Source organism: Tupaia chinensis, unplaced genomic scaffold (assembly GCF_000334495.1).
Source record: "Tupaia chinensis unplaced genomic scaffold, TupChi_1.0 Scaffold142717_1, whole genome shotgun sequence".
In the NCBI taxonomy this organism is placed as follows: Eukaryota; Metazoa; Chordata; class Mammalia; order Scandentia; family Tupaiidae; genus Tupaia; species Tupaia belangeri.
In genome coordinates, this window is record NW_006202563.1 from 296,328 (window position 1) to 312,892 (window position 16,565).

General features: G+C 38.4%; 1 protein-coding gene across 1 annotated transcript in view; it reads left to right on the forward strand.

The window, feature by feature from the left end:
• Positions 1–16,565, forward strand: part of OSBPL1A (oxysterol binding protein like 1A) — a 274,120-nt gene that overhangs the window by 103,141 nt on the left and 154,414 nt on the right. The window contains exon 14 of the mRNA XM_006163672.3: positions 5,554–5,635. Within this exon, the coding sequence (XP_006163734.1) occupies positions 5,554–5,635 (82 nt within the window). The remainder of the gene's footprint in view (positions 1–5,553; positions 5,636–16,565) is intronic.

Consider the following 16,565-nt stretch of genomic DNA (forward strand, 5'->3'; position numbering starts at 1 on the left):
AAGCTTTCTTAAAGAAAGGTTTCTGGGGGACCAGTAGATGGTGTAATGGTTTCATGTTTGGACTCCCACGCAGTCAACCGCGGTTTGAATCCTGGAACCAGTGGCTTAAAACTCACATTGGTTCTGTGTGCATCTGTGTGTGCATGCCAAAGATTCTGAGAAGAGAATGGGGGGAAAGGATTGTGGCATGGCCATCCCGCTTGGAGGTGATTTCTCACTTTCTGTCTCTCTGATGAGCACAGGCACCCTATAGCAAAAATTCTCTCAAAAACAAAAAAGACGGACAAAAAACAAAACCAGAAAGCTTTCTGGGCCAGCCAGTGGCTTAATGGTTAAGATGGCTGGATCGCACATGATTGACTATCAATTTCTAGTCCAAGTCTGGAGGCTGGAAAAACACACCTGGTGCGTGTTGCCTAGCATTAGTCTCAGACTACTGAGTCCGAGATTCAAACCTTGGTCAGCCATGTGGAAATCCAGGGATGTAACTGCTATGCCATCTGCTGGCCCGTTGCCATCTAGAGTTGACAGCACCTGAAGTCGGAGTTTTGGTCAGCATTGAGCACTTTCAGATTTTACAGGTTATAGGCATATCCCTGTCCAATAGAGTTTGCTAATTTTGTGAGCCTATTTTTTTTTTCTTTATGAATTTTGATTCTATCTCCACATCTGGAAACCGATCCAAAACAGTAATGAACTTTGAAGTAAACAAAACTCTAGTTTCTGGCAGAGTGACTCCAAGATGACCTTGATCCTTGAGTTTTTAAGTTATAGGGAATTCAGGGGCCAGTTTATAGAACAGATTTCTTCTTGGTGTCTAGAGATAGTTTATAGGAAATTAGGTATTCTAGGACTGGAATACTCTAAAGTCATGTGAATTAACCACAAAAGTGGTCTTACTTCTTCAACCTGCTTTTGGATTAGTAAGTAGATGTGTATTTGTTGTGTGTGGCGGGGAATGTCCATACTGAAAAAAATGACCATGCTACTTTTGGTCTCAGTTTCCTCCAAAATGAAGGCTTCCAAAAACTTAAAATATTGCCTTGAGGTCAGGCCCCCCAAAGAGAGGAGTACAAGATAAGTCATAGAAATACAGGCCTCTGGGGCCAGGAGGTGGCATGATGGTTAAGGACACTGAACTCCCACGGCTGACCATGGTTCGAGTTCCAGACCTGACAGCTTGCTTTCTCACTTTGCCCCTCTCTCTCTCTTGCTCTGTCCCCCTCTGGTCAATTAAAGTAAATAAAATTAAGTGAAATCATTCTTTAAGAAAAAAAGAAATACTGACCTCATGGTTGGTGCTTTAATGGCAGCTTGAAAATATTTCAGAAATAATGGAAGAGAAAGTCAGGCACAGTATTAGTGTAGAAATGCACTATCTGATGCAATCATTGGTAGTCACATGTGGTTTACATTTAGATTGATTAAAACCAACTTAAAACTCCGTTGCTCATCCTGACTGCTACATGCAGAGTGTTCAGTAGCCCTATGTGGCTACCACATTGGACAGCACAGGATAGAATGTTTCTGTCATAGTAAACAGTTCTATTAGACAGTATTGGGATAGGCCCTTAGATTCTGTGGATGATAATAGCAAAGGGACTTTATTTATTAAGGATATCTTGATTCTGTAAGATCTAAACTATATATTGTAAGATGAAATGAGCAGATGATGGTAAATTTTAACAAGATGAGAAAGTAATATAAAATGTACTGATTTAAGAATACTTGATTCCCGGACCAGCCTGTGGCATAGTGGTTCAGGTGGCTGGATCTCAGATGTCTACCAGTGCCATTTGCGTCCCAAACCTAGTGACTTGAGAATCATACCAGCTGCACATGCATGCATATTCTCCAAAATGAGAACAGAGGAGACGGTGGCATGGCCATCCCCCTTGGGGGGTGCTTTCTCACTTTCTCTCTTTCTCTCTCTCCCCCTCTGGTGAGTGCACATGCCCTCTAGCGAACTAGGAAAAAAAGACAATACGTGATTCCAAACTAAAGCAACTATGCAAAAAGATGCACATAAATCAACATGGGCTGATAAAGATTGGTGACGTCACACAAGAATGAGGCAGATTTATATATACTGATTTATTTAAGATATACAGTTGAGTGGATTTGACTGGAAGGAAGACTTAGAGATGAGCATAGGGATCCACATGAAGTGCTGGCTACTTTCTGCATGTAGGAAAGTTGTCAAGGGGTCTACAATCTATACTTTTAAATATTTGGATTGATATTATTGAGGACTTTTTATACAATAAAAATGAATTCATATTATGCATTTTGACAAACATATATACCCTTTGTAACCACCACTCCCATCCAAATATAGAACATTTTTATTACCTCAAAAAGTTTTCTTGTTCCTGTTCCCAGACAAGGCCCTCCACCTCCTTTTCAGGTAACCACTGATCTACTGACACTGACTGTCATTATAGGCATTGTTCGTGTTCCTGTTCTAGAATTTCATGTGGATGGAATGCAGTATGCGTTGTTTGGTTCTGTTGTCTCTCAGTATAAGGCTGTGTGTATTAGTAGTTTGTTCTTGCTTCTGGCCGCTTCTGTTCTTAATTAACCAAATGTGGTTTTTCTATAGCAACAGTTTAGGATTAACAACCTCTCTCATGCTATTCACTCCTCTCTTGCTGTCCACCCCCTTCATGCACATTTGTAGGAAGCCCTGTAGCTCAGGAATAATAAGGTAGTTTAGAACCAACTTGGGTCAGACAAGACCAACGGCCAATATGTGAGTGGACAGAAATCAGAAGAGGAGACCTGTGCTGTCACTGACTCAGCTGCTCCCCTGGGGTGCCTGCTGATCCTGTGGGTCCCCATATCAGTGGGTGTAAACCTCGTTCTTGTGTGCTTTGCCCAGGTAACTTGAACAAAGCTAAAATCCTATCAGACTTCAAGTATTAGGATGTTATTCATAGTCATGCCCATTTATATAGAATAAATAAATAGAAATTAAAACTTAAAAAGAGTCCTTAATATAATGTGAATGGCATAGAAGTTAAGAGTGAGACACCATGCTGGGCTCTGCAAAGAATTCGTAAGCATTAACCTTCATAAATAGACTTAAGTTTTCATAAAATAAACCAATAGCTGCTAAAAGATAATTGTAGCAAGTTGGAGAAGAGATTATGTTTTATTATATTAATAACCTCTCTATTCCTTTTAGTATTAAACAGTACTAGCTTGTTTAGAACAGAAGATACACATTGTACCTGTCTTAAAACAGTATGTGCAGTTTGAATCTTCTCCAGCTAAACTATTATGTACCTTGTAAAACAAGTAAATCATCCATCAAGGACACTTTTTTTAGTAACTGTCACATGAGTATGCAAAGGGAAGATGAATTGATTTGAGGTTTTCTTTTTCATTGCCTGAGGGTATGTGTGCTAGCCGGAGAGAGATAGGAGAAAGCACCCCGGGGGTGCGGTCATGCTTTCATTCCTTTCTCTTCCATTTCACATTCCATGGAGGTTTGGAGCACACACGCACATGTGCCCATCTTGGACAAGCTGCTGGGTCTGGGATTCCACTGTGGGATCCAGCTAACTCTTAATGACTAGGCAAAAGGCCGACCTGTGATCCAACTATTTGAAGATGATTGCTATGGGGAGTGTTTCCTGCTTTTAATTATGACTTCCTGTTTATTACAAGTTCAGAGTCTGCTAGTGAAGCTCGTGCTTACTTGTGTGCATCTGGTTAACTCTCACTAGAAAGGAAAAGAGAAAGCAGAAGTGTTGATTTGCACATGAGCAGGAATATTAAATATGCATAGAGTAAGAATGATGATTTTTTTTATTAATAAGTTATGAGTGTGATGCATTTGGGTGCCATGCATGTTTCAGAGTCTCCAGATCAACTTTTTTTCTGCCTTTGACCTGTATTCACAGGCTGTGCCTGAAAAACTTATCAAGCATCCATTTCTCTTTCTGTGGTATTTTAAATTGCACAGTGGCGGGTTTTTTCCCCTCCCAAAATAAATAAAAAAAAAAATGAGAATTATATTTAGGTGTTGTTTGAGCTCTCCAAACAAAGAGAGTAATGCAGATTTTAAAGAGAACATTGCCTGTCACTAATGTGGTACCATGAATAATTCTACTGTGATTGAGCTGAGTGAACTTTATAAGCACTAAAAAATTTATAAGTTGAAATAGAAGGAAAAAAAATACCTGTGTCTTCTTGGCACATTGAGCTACAGTCGACTTGGTTTTGGAGAAGCAAAAATGCTTTGTAATGGGCTGGTTGAGGTTCGGAGTACAAAGTAGGGAAGCTTCATAAGGCTAAATATATTAATCTACCTACAATATTGTGAATTAATATTCAGAAGCATTAAGGTCCTCAGAATAAAGATTTTCTATTGCCATGTCCAGAAAATTTACAATGAAAACTTTCTTGCTTATTCTTTCCACCTTTGAAAAGGTAAACTACATGTAAAACTCACTTCAGTGGATTTAACTGATTTTCCATTTGAACTTCCAAATCTGTACTGAGATGAGATGCAAATTACATCATGAAATTCTGGATTTACATTTTTCTGTGAGGGATCTAAATATGTAGAACTTTGAAATTACAAGGAAAGATGCTTTCTATAATTGACTTTACCTTATTTTCATAAGCTTTGACTTACTAAGAAAATGTCCTTATTGGTCTGATTATGTGGGGGCTGCATGCACTTAGATTGCTGAACGGAATCAGTTTGTGCTTTCCAAATGTTAGGACCATCTGGATTTTTTTTTAAACAAAAAGAGTTTTAAAAAAGATTCTTAAGGAAGGTATTCTGTCATTTCTTGATGAATTTGATCAAGCCTTCCAAAACTGTTAATGAGCCGGAGAAATCTAACTCCTTAGATATACATAGAATAATAAGATAAAGGTTGAATATCTTTTATCTAAAATATTTGGGATCCAGAAGTGTTTCTGGTATTTTTAGAATTTGGAATAATATGCATAAAATGATGTCTTGGGGAGGGGACCTATGTTTAAATATGAAATTCATTTATGTTCTATGTATTACCGTCCAGCCTGAAGGGAATTTTTGTACAGTATTTTTGTATTGTAGCATTTTGACTGTGACCCATTATGGGAGGTGATCAGGTGTAGAATTTTCACTTGTGTCATCATATCTGTGCTCAACAACTTTGGGATTTTGGAGCATTTTAGATTTAGGATTTTGGGATAAGGGATGCTCAATCTGTATAATATAATAATTAATACATCTGGTATGGTATCTATGTGTTAGCTGTAAAATATTTAGAATTTAGAAGTATTTATTTTTAAATTTATACTTGATTAACTAGTGGGTCCTTAGAAAAGTCATGACGTATTTATGCACAGAAAAATACGTCATGACTTTTCCAGTGACCCAATAAATGTTATATTCAGTTTCCAAGGAAAGTTCTTTTCACCTTTTTCCCTTTACAAGGAATATGTTTCAATTATTACAGTAAATCAAGCTATGAACTGAAAAGTTTTCAAGTGTAAATAATGTAAAACTTTAATTTCTTTGTTTTAATTTTGTCTTTTTTTTCTTTCCAGAAAGCACAAGCATGTCAACAGAGACTAGATAGGGAAATTTCCAACTTTCTCAAAATGATTAAGGAGTGTGACATGGCTAAAGGTAAAAAATAAATAAATAAATAAAAATAAGCACTACCAAAAAAAAAAATCACTGAAGTCACTCTTAACATTATCATAGGTGTTGACCCTTTATAGTTTTGTTTGACAGTGTATTTCAGATAATTTTTGGTTCTGAATTCAGAATTATAATTGATAAAAATTTTTTTGAAAATTAAAAAGTGCTATTTAAAATTTCTGCTCATTGAGGATCTCACACTAGGAATTAATAATGTTTTTGTTCAGGGCCAGCAAGTGACTTGATGGTTAAGGGTGCTGGACTCCCACATGGTTGACTGTGATTCGAGTCCCAGACCTGGTGGCTAAAAAGTAATGTTTTTACTCATCTAAAAAAAAGAAATATAAAGTCAATATTTTTAGCTATAAATTAATTCAGGCTATATACTGATAATTCTGCTTTGAATATCAGAAGACTTGAGTTTTGGAGTCAGAATATCTTACGCCACATATCCTTCCTCTACCACTTATGAGTCAACACTTTGAACAGTACATTTAAGTTCTCTGAGCCTCAGTTCTTCCATTTATAAAATAAAGGGGTGCTTATTTCCAGGTCTTGCCTTTTGAAATCACCCCCTAGGAGGAAGATCATGCCCCAATTCCTTGTCTCCATTCTCCTCCTGGGATTTTAGGCATGCACACACATGTACCCAACATGATTCTCAAACTACCAGATTTGGGACTTGAACTGTGGTCAGCTGTGTAGGAGTTCAGCACCTTAACCTTCATGCCACCTGTTGATCTTTTTTGATCTAATATATGTATCTGTGAACTTGCCTATCTAATAATCTTTCAGAAGTAACTTTTTTCTTCGTTCTCCATTAGTTATGAATTATCAAGAGTTTATTATAAGTAGCCTAAAAATCAGTCTTTAAACATTGAAAAAATTATTCTTTTATAAATTGAAAAATTATCATGATTTTTAGACCTTAAACTTAAAAAAAATTATTTATTTAATTAATTTATTCTTTCATTTATTTTTATTTGACCAGATAAAGATTCAGAATGAGAGAGAGAGAGAGAGAGAGAGAGTGAGAAAGCAAGCCACTAGGTCCAGGATCAAACTGCTGTCAGCCATGTGGGAGTATCCAGCACCTAAACTGCCATGCCACCTGCTGGCCCCTAGACTTTAAACTCTTAATAGTTGCTTTAGACTTTAGCCACAGCATATATCTAGTGGAGTCCACTGAAATATAATTGATTTAGTTATTGTGCTTATAATTATCAATTTTAATTGTGAATTAGTTTCTCTTAGTTAACTCCTAGGTTTAGTTTATATGTTCCAAGGAACTGTGAAGAAATTTCACATTAATATTAAAGTAAACTAAGCATAAATATTCTGTGTCTGTCCAGATGTACCTCAGGCATTCTTTTAAAGTCAGTTCAACAAACTTTTGTATTATTCAGCAATAATAGTTTTGGGATTTTTTTTTAGAGGTTTTTGCTATAGGGCGTGTGCACTTGCCAGACAGAGAGAGACAGAGAGACAGAAAACGAGAAATCACCCACCAGGGGGGATGGCCACGCCACAATCCCTTCTCGTCCATTCTCCTCTCGGGATCTTGGGCAGGCATGCACACATGCCCAGCATGAGTTTTAAGCCACCGGGTCTGGGACGCGAACTGTGGTTGACTATGTCAGAGTCCAGTGACATAGCCATTACGCTAACTGCTGGTCCCAACAATAATAGTTTTGGAAAGTATAATAGTTAAATCAATTTGCTTATTAATTGCAGGGAAGAATATTGTATTATTTAGCACTATTCATTTTCTTTTTGGGGGGAGAGATTTTTGCTATAGGGCACATGCCCTTGCTGGAGAGACAGAGCGATAGAAAGTGATATATCACCCTCTGGGGGAATGGCCACACCGCAATACCTTCTCCTCCATTTTCCTCTCAGGATTTTGAGCACGCACACATACACTCCTTATGTGAGTTTCAAGTCTCCCAGTCCAGGACTCAAACCATGGTTGGCCATGTGGAAGTCCAGCAACATAACCATTATGCCATCTGCTGGTCCCAACACTATTAATATTCAGTGGACTTTTAAAATAATAACAGTTTCATTAGATCTAATTCACATAATAATTTACCCATGTGAAGTGTATTGTTCAGTGTTTTTTAGTGTATTTGCAGAGTTATGAAACTGAAACTATCAATTCGGTTTTAGAACAACATCTTGGGCTGGCCCTATAGTTTAGAGGTGAAGGGAGCTTAATCTCACATGGCTGACTACAGTTTGACTCTCAGCCCTAGAGGCCCAAGGGACATGCTAGGATGTGTGCACACATGTGCACACTCCCAAAAGAGCGACAAGATAGAAAAATGAAAAAGAAGGAATTGCTGTATGACCATGTTTCATAGAAGGGTGCTTTTTCCCTCTCTGTCTCTCTAGAGAGTGCACACAACCTCTGGCAATTATAAAGAAAAAACAAAAAATGCAATATATTCACCAAGAACCACCAAAAACAGAATATGATGATACTAATAATATTTAAAAGATACAGAAAAAGACCAGAGTGACATAAAATATAAAGATTAAAATAGGTAATCTAGACCAAAGCATAAAATTATGTTAGAACTACAACCAAATTAAGTTTCTTTACTCAAATTTTTTTTATTCAGATTATACCTCTATGACATGTCATTCATAATGGTGAATCCATGTCTACATTAACAATGACTGAGTAGTTGATTTAACTAATATGGAGGAACTGATAAGAAATCAGCATTGTTTAAAGATTTGCATGATATTTGATACCATAAAAGACCTTTCTTTTTGGACACTATTTATTTATTTTTAATTTGACCAGAGAGGAACAGAGAAAGAGAGAAAGTGAGAAAGCAAGCTGCCAGGTCCAGGACTAGAACCACAGTCAGCAATGTGAGAGTTCAGTGCCCTTAGCCACCATGTCATCTGCCAGCCCCAGGATAATCATCAAAAATTTTTTTTCAACTCTTTATAAAAAAAAAAAAATTATCATGATCATCATTATTACTTTTGCTATATTTTTAAAATAATTATTTAATTTTATTTATTCATTTATTTAAATTTGACCAGAAAGAGACACACACACACACACACACACACACACACACACACACAGAGAGAGAGAGAGAGAGAGAGAGAGAGAGACAGGGACTCAGACCATGGCCAGCCATGTCCAGCGCCTTAACCACCATGCCACCCGGTAGTTCCCTTAATTTGCTATATTTATTTGTTTGTTTGTTTATTATTTATTTATTTGGAGAGGTTTTTGCTCTAGGGCATGTGCACTCACCAGAAATACAGAGAGACAGAAAGCGAGAAATCACCCTCCAGGGGGGATGGCCATGCCGTAATCCTTTCTCCTCCATTCTCTTCTCGGGATCTTGGGCACACACGCACACGCACCTGGCGTGAGTTTAAGCCACCGGGTCCGGGGCTAGAACCATGGTCAACTACATGGGAGTTCAGCAACATAGCCATTACACCAACTCCTGATCCCGCTATATTTATATTTACTATGCACTCACAGAGAGAGAGACATAGAGGGAAAGTGAGAAAGCAATCTACCAGGTCTGGGACTTGAACCATGGTCAGTCATATTGGTGTCCATTGTCTTTACCACCTGGCCCCTGTACAGGATAATCATGTACTATGCATTTTATTAAAGAAAACTGATAGATAACAGGTCCTGCTCCAAATTGCCTACATAGTTGCCAATGACTTCTCAAGATGAAAAACTAAAAATGTTTGTGGATAGAATCCAGATCTTATGGTTGTCATTGTTCATTATCTTACATTTTGGTACAAAATTACATTAACTTTAAAATATAGATACTTTCCTCCTTATCCCAGTTTCTATCACAGTAATTCAACTCTGTGTCACCTCAAATCCAGATTATTGAAGCAGCCTACCCTTTAGCCTCTGTGCCTCCTGGGAGTACCCCTGCATTCCACCCTTGGGGGAGTAGAATCAAAAAACTTTAAGGAAATTCTGTGAAATACTCTGTCATTACTGCCAGGTTTATTTTACAAAGGTACTTTTTCATCATAATTTTGTTGTTGTTGTTGAGAAATCTTTCATGGATGTTAATGACTACAGAAAAAAGTTCAAACGTTTTATCCCTGCTCTTTAAGGACTTTCATAGTTCTCTCACAGCTTAATTTTTCAGATTTACTTTCAATTCTTTTCTTCCATGACCTCTTTGATCAAATACCATGTCTTTGGTTGGAATTGTCCTCTTATAGAAATACTTTCATTTCCTGAAAAGACTTAAATCTAACTGCTTTCTATTGAATGTCAAAGTTCATGTTTCTAGTATCAACAGCACATAATTCAAAGTTCAGAGAATCCAGTCTTGAAATCTCTACTATTTGGTTTATTAAAAGCTCAGTTGCAAAAACCAAATCACCCAAATAAAACTTTTGAAAGACTTCTAAAGACCATGTTGTTAACCCATTCTTTCATACATCACTAAATTTACCTATTTATGTTTTTTTTTTTTTTTGAGAGATTTTCACTATAGGGCGTGTGCGCTCGCCTGACAGACAGAGACATTAGAGACAGAAAGCGAGAAATCACCCCCCAGGGGGCATGGTCACGCCGCAATCCCTTCTCCTCCATTCTCCTCTCGGGATCTTGGGCACGCACGCACATGCACCCAGCAAACCGCGGTCAACCATGTGGGAGTCCAGCGACATAGCCATTACGCTAACTGCTGGTTCCTGCTATATGTGGTGTTTAGAATTATTACTTTATTATTATTATTATTATTATTATTATTTAGAGATTTTTGCTACAGGGCATGTGCACTCACCAGAAAGACAGAGAGACAAACAGAAAGTGAGAAATCACCCCTCAGGGGATGGCCACAACGCAATCCCTTCTCCTCCATTCTCTTGGGATCGTGGCCACGTACGCATACGTGTCCAGTGTGAGTTTAAGCCACTGGGTCCAGGACTCCAACTGTGGTTGACTACATGGAATTCCAGCAACATAGCCACTATGCCAACTGCTGGTCCCGGTATTTAGATTTTGACTGCTATAAATAATATTACATGAAGAGATCTTCCAAAAGTTCATATCAACTTTTTTTTTGGGGGGGGGATTTTTCCTGTAGGATGTGTGCATTCACCAAACAGACAGAAAGACAGAAAGTGAGAAATCACCCCCAGGGGATGGCGACACCACAATCCCTTCTCCTCCATTCTCCTCTTGGGATTTGGGACATGCATGGTCATATACCCAGCGTGAGTGTTAAGCCACTAGGTCCAGGACTCGAACTGCAGTCGACTATGTGGGAGTCCAGCAAAGTAACCATTGTGCCATCTGCTGGTCCCCAGGCTATCTTTTAATTTCATTTTTTCATCAACTTTTTGAAGTACCTTTGTATTGTACATGTATATTTGATCACATTGCTGTAGGATTCTTAGAAGTAGGAATAATGTGTAGACGTGTATTAATATATTTGAACCTGTTGATACATAGAACTAAATTGCTTTCCATAAAAGATGTTACTTTATATCCCAGTTCTAATGCATATACTCTATTGCATGTTAGTAAGTGTGCATGGTGAATTGCTTGCTATATTTAATAACAAGCAATAGTTTCTCATTTCATTTCTATTTTTCTTGTTATATTCTGAGTAATTTTCTCAGATCTATTTTTTAATTTTGGGTTCTCAGCTTGGTCTATTTTTATCTTTAATCTTTCTTTGACTTTTCTTTTTCTTTCTTTTCTTCTTTTTTGTTAAGACAGAGAATCACTTTGTAACCCTCCTGTCTTAGCCTCCCAGCAAAGACTACAGGTGTATCCCACCACACCAGCTCATTTTTTTTGGACAGAGTCTCACTGTTTCCAAGACTAGCCTCAGGCTCACAGTTGTCTTGTCGTAGCCTCCCTAAATTACTGGGGTTACAAAATACGCGTCATTACACCCTGCCTCTAGGTTTGACTTGGCTGGTTTGATTCCAGCCTCCTATGTTGTCCCATCATACAGAGTACATCTTAGCAGCAAGTGCTGCTGTGTCTGAGCTATAATCCAAGGACTTTTCATTTCTTTTTTTTAAGAGAGATTTTTACTATAGGACATGTGCACTCAACAAGAGAGAAAGCATCTTTCTTTTAAGAAAACTGATAGATAACAGCTCCTGCTCCAAATTGCCTACATATTCTGCCAATGACTTCTCAAGATAAAACCAAAATGTTTGTGGACAGAATCCAGATTTTGTGGTTGTCATTGTTCGTTATCTTACATTTTAGTGCAAAATTAAATTAACTTTAAAATACAGATCCTTTCTTCCCAGGGGGGATGACCACAACCAATCCCTTCTCCTCCAGTCTTCACTTTGGATCTTGGGCATGCATACACATGCGCCTGGTGTGAGTTTTAAGCTGCTGGGTCCGGGACTCAACCTGTAGTTGATTATGTGGAAATCCAGCAACATAACCATTATGCCATCTGCCGGTCCCTAATTTCTAATCGTAGTGACTGTATCTTATAATTCTGGAAATTCTAGGTGATGGTTTTAAAATTTGCTATTTTTCTCGTAACGAGAGATTCTTCTATATTATATGTAATAATTTCAAACATAGCAATTTAAATCCTTTTTCCAAATATTCCTTTTTTGGGGGGGCGGGGGAGGCTTTTTGCTATAGGGTGTATGTGCTCGCTGATAAGACTGAGAGAGAGAGACAGACAGACAGAAGAGAGAAATCACCCCCCCCAGGGGATATGGCCATGCTGCAGTCCCCTCTCCTACATTCTCTTCTTGGTATCTTGGGCATGCATGCATATGCGCCTGGTGTGAGTTTAAGCCACTGGGTCTGGGATTCAAACCACGGTCGACTACATGGGAGTCCAGTGATATGGCCATTTAACACCAACTGCTGGTCCCCTTTTTTCAAGTATTCTTATATATCATGTTGTCCTACATCTAGTTCTGTTTTCCTGGCAGATGTCCCTCACAATGGGCTATAGCTTTATAGAGCTCATCTTCAGCGGAGCTCGTTTGGTTTCCTACCTCCCAGGCTGTGGAGGTACCTCTACAGAGTAGTTTTATATCTGGTCCTTTTAAAGCTGTAATATTTCTCTGCTCTCCAGCTGCTAATTGTAAATTTGGATTTCATAAGTAGATATGTCACAAGCTGGGGATTTCTATTTTTCATTGCTCCCACCCAGATCAAGAAGCAGATAGTATCTTTCTTCATTGCTTCCCTAGGTCCATGGGCAGTTTTTCCATCCCCACGTTTCCTGGGGTCTGGCCCTATCCAAGGCCCTCCTACCATGATTTGGGATCCATTGCCGTATATCCGCCCCTTATGTGGGTAGAGAATCTCATCTCTCCATCCTCTGGCTTGTGTCTCTCTGGCATCCACCTCTTAGACCTTCCCCACCAAGGCAGCACTGGCACATGCCTCTTGGATCAACCTTGACTTTTCTTTTGGTTTCTAATGTACCTGGTGGTTTTCTTCTTCCAAACTCTGTTGTATATTACTTTATTATTATTATTAATTATTGTTATTATTTTGTTTAGTATAATTATGGGTTGAGGTTGGAAGGATGGTCCCATCAACTTAATTTGCCCAGTACCTCAAGTGTCCCATTTTTTTTCTTATGTAAAACATAGAAGTATTCTACAAGTTGTATTAATGCATACATATATTGCCTTTTTAATTTTATTTTTACATATATTCAAATACTCATACCTCATAATAGTCCTATTCAGTATATATAAATATAAATATAAATATTTCTATTATGCCCATTTTATAGGTAAGCTAACTAGGGCACAAAAAGCTTCATTAACTTGCCCCGGGTTACACAACTAGTAAAAACTAGAGTCAGCATTGGATCCTAGCCAGCTTGACTCTTGGTTACTGCTCTTAACAGATAAAAAGACTGGAATAAGTCAGTTTTCTGTTTACCCTGAACATTTGGGACAGTTGTTTTGCAGGTTTATACTCAGATCTGTAGTTGAAGGTAGAATTTGTTGAGGGTAATCACATTAACTTGGCTGCTGAGGAATTGTTCAAATCCTGTCTCTGTTTTATTGTTTTTTTTTTTTTTTTTTTGGTTTTTGCTGTAGGGCGCGCACGCTCGCCAGACAGACAGAGAGAGACAGAGAGACAGAAAGCGAGAAATCACCCCCCATGGGGGATGGCCACACCACAATCCCTTCTCCTCCATTCTCCTCTCGGGATCTTGGGCATGCACACACACGTGCCCGGCGTGAGTTTTAAGCCTTCGGATCCAGGACGCGAACCGCGGTCAACTATGTGGGAGTCCAGCGACTTAGCCATTACACTAACTGCTGGTCCCAATCCTGTCTCTGTTTAGAAGTTCAAGGATAAGACAGAATTATAGAGCAAGAGTTTCTACCCTAAACAAAGAAATTCCCTCCTTTTTTCTGTCAGTATTTTTCCTTCTCTTTTCTTGTGGTCATGTTTTTTCTCTTATTCTTCATCTCTAAAACTGCATCAATTCATGCAGTGTCCCAAGCACAAACTTCAGAGTCATCTTAACTCTAGCACAAACTTCAGAGTCATCTTAACGCTTTCCCTGTACCTATTTTGTTGGTCAGTTCATTCTCTTATATATCCCTTCACTTTATTCCCCTCCCAGTAATCCCCTACCATTCTACTAAAATAGGTCATAGACATTTTTTCCTTAGTTATAACAAAAACTTCTTGGCTGGCTGCGCTGCCTTCCAGTTTATGTTCTTCCATTTGCCTCCGCAGAGTATCCTACAGTGCAGTCAGAGATGCCTGTAACACACAAACTGGATCTTGTCATAGCCTTACCAGTATAATCTAGTCTCTCACCTCTTCCTTCCTTGTGCTCTCTATTCAGCAACGTTGGACTTTTCTCATGCTTTAAGGTCAGCAGATGTTGTTCCCAAGGTGTGAGACCAACTTTCCCTCATTTTATACATGGGAGTTTCTGGGAAGTTGTCTAGAACTTTTCTAAGATTAGCCTAAGTTTCTAACTGTGGATTTCCAAATCACCCTGGACTTCCCCTGTCTTGGCACTAATCAATCTTTAATGTTAATTATTTTTCTTTCCATTCTTCCCCCTGCACAGGCCCAGCTTCCTCAAGTCAGAAGGGACAAGAAGAACCAGCAAGGGTATAGGCCCTAACAGTTGCTCTTACCCAGGCCTCTTTGCAGGGCCCTGCAGTGGGAGTTTCTGTCCTTGGTCTGGGCTTCCCGTCAGGCAGCAAGGTTGAGGAGTCCAGACAGTAGATAGAACAATCTGGCTATGAAACTAAGCGATAATTGCTCATGTTTACTTCTGCCGTATTCTATAGAAGACAAACGTCGTACCCTGCAGCTCTCTCTCTCAAGGACATAAACTAAATTCTCTTTAATGTCATCAGGTTCTTTCTCATTTCCCCTTATTCTTCCTGGAAAAAAAGCCTGGTCATCTACCTTCTCACGTGGTGTGAGGGGGGGGGGTGCTATCTAAGTCACATGTGGCTCTACCCTAATTAATGTTTACATTGTTGACTCTTTTTCCCATAAGGCTGTTATCAGAAAGTGAGGAGCCTTTTGGGTGATCTGACAGTTAGAGCCTTTGATTGAGATTTTACTCAATTTGGTTAAAATTCATTTTCCTATTACCTCACTTCACTCTTATTTGTAAAAGAATGAAAAACACATTCCATAATTTTGCTGGCTTCTCTCCTGTTTTATTTGACCCCAGAGGATCTTTTTTATTAGTATTCTCTTTTTCTAAATTTTTAAAATAGTTTCCTTCTTGAGCATGAGAGAGTCAGACAAGCACCATCAACAGGGTTTCACACTATGATTCTCCTCTCAGCTTTCTCAGCCAGCTGGGATCACGGGCATGCATGTAAGTGCATGTAAGTGCATGTAAGTACCTAGTGTGTACAGACCCACCTGGCAACCGAACCCCAATGGTCCATATGGCTTCCAGCATTACGGAGTGCTGTGCTACTGCTTCAGCACTGTGGAGCCTCTTTCCTGAATTCTAAAAAAAAAAGAAAAAAAAATTCATTTTAGACTTTCCAACTAATTTCATGCTTTTCCTCCTATTCTTCTGAAGTCTCCATTGGATCAATACTATTCACTTGATAGTGTTTGTTTTATTTCTGTTTGATAGTGTTTGTTTTATTTCTGTTTTCCTTACTAGACAGCAAGTTCTTTAAGGACAAAGCTATTTCTTACTTACCCCTTTATCTGCAGCTCAGAGCATGGGGCCTGCCACATAGTTGCCACTCAATAAATGATAGATGGAGTCCTCTCTTCTCTTTCAAGTTCTCATTGATTATTATTCTGAAACTGCCTTCCTCTAAGAACTAGTATTTTTGGTACTACCTGAAAATACTAATTATAGATATTTTAGATATATTTGTTTTATTTGACTTATTTTTCAGCAATAATTACTTGTTCTTGTAAGATCTAGTTCAGGTTTCAGACTTCATCGACTTCACATGGTTACTCTAGTCCATAGTGATAATTCCCTTCTCTGACTATTTAACATTTTTAACGTACGTACAACAACTTATTTGCTATTTATGCCTTATAGCATTCTTCATATAGTCTTTGTTTTCTATTTAATTCATGTGTTAACCCATTGAATGTATGATCTTTGACATACACATATAGTATATCCTTCAGCACAACTAGTGTAAGTTATGTAACTATGGAATGGTCAGAGGCAGACAGTATGCTTGTTTTCAAGCTAGTCATCTAAATTTGAATGAAAAGTAGATAAACTTTTTTTAAAGAATTATTTTATTTAGCTTTATTTATTCATTCATTTATTTCATTTTTTAAAATTTGACCAGAGAGGGACAGAGCAAGAGAGAAGGAGAGAGAGGGAAAGTGAGAGAGCAAGCCTCCAGGTCCAGGACTTGAACCGTGGTCGGCCATGTGGGAGTCCAGCGTCCTTAACCACCACGCCAC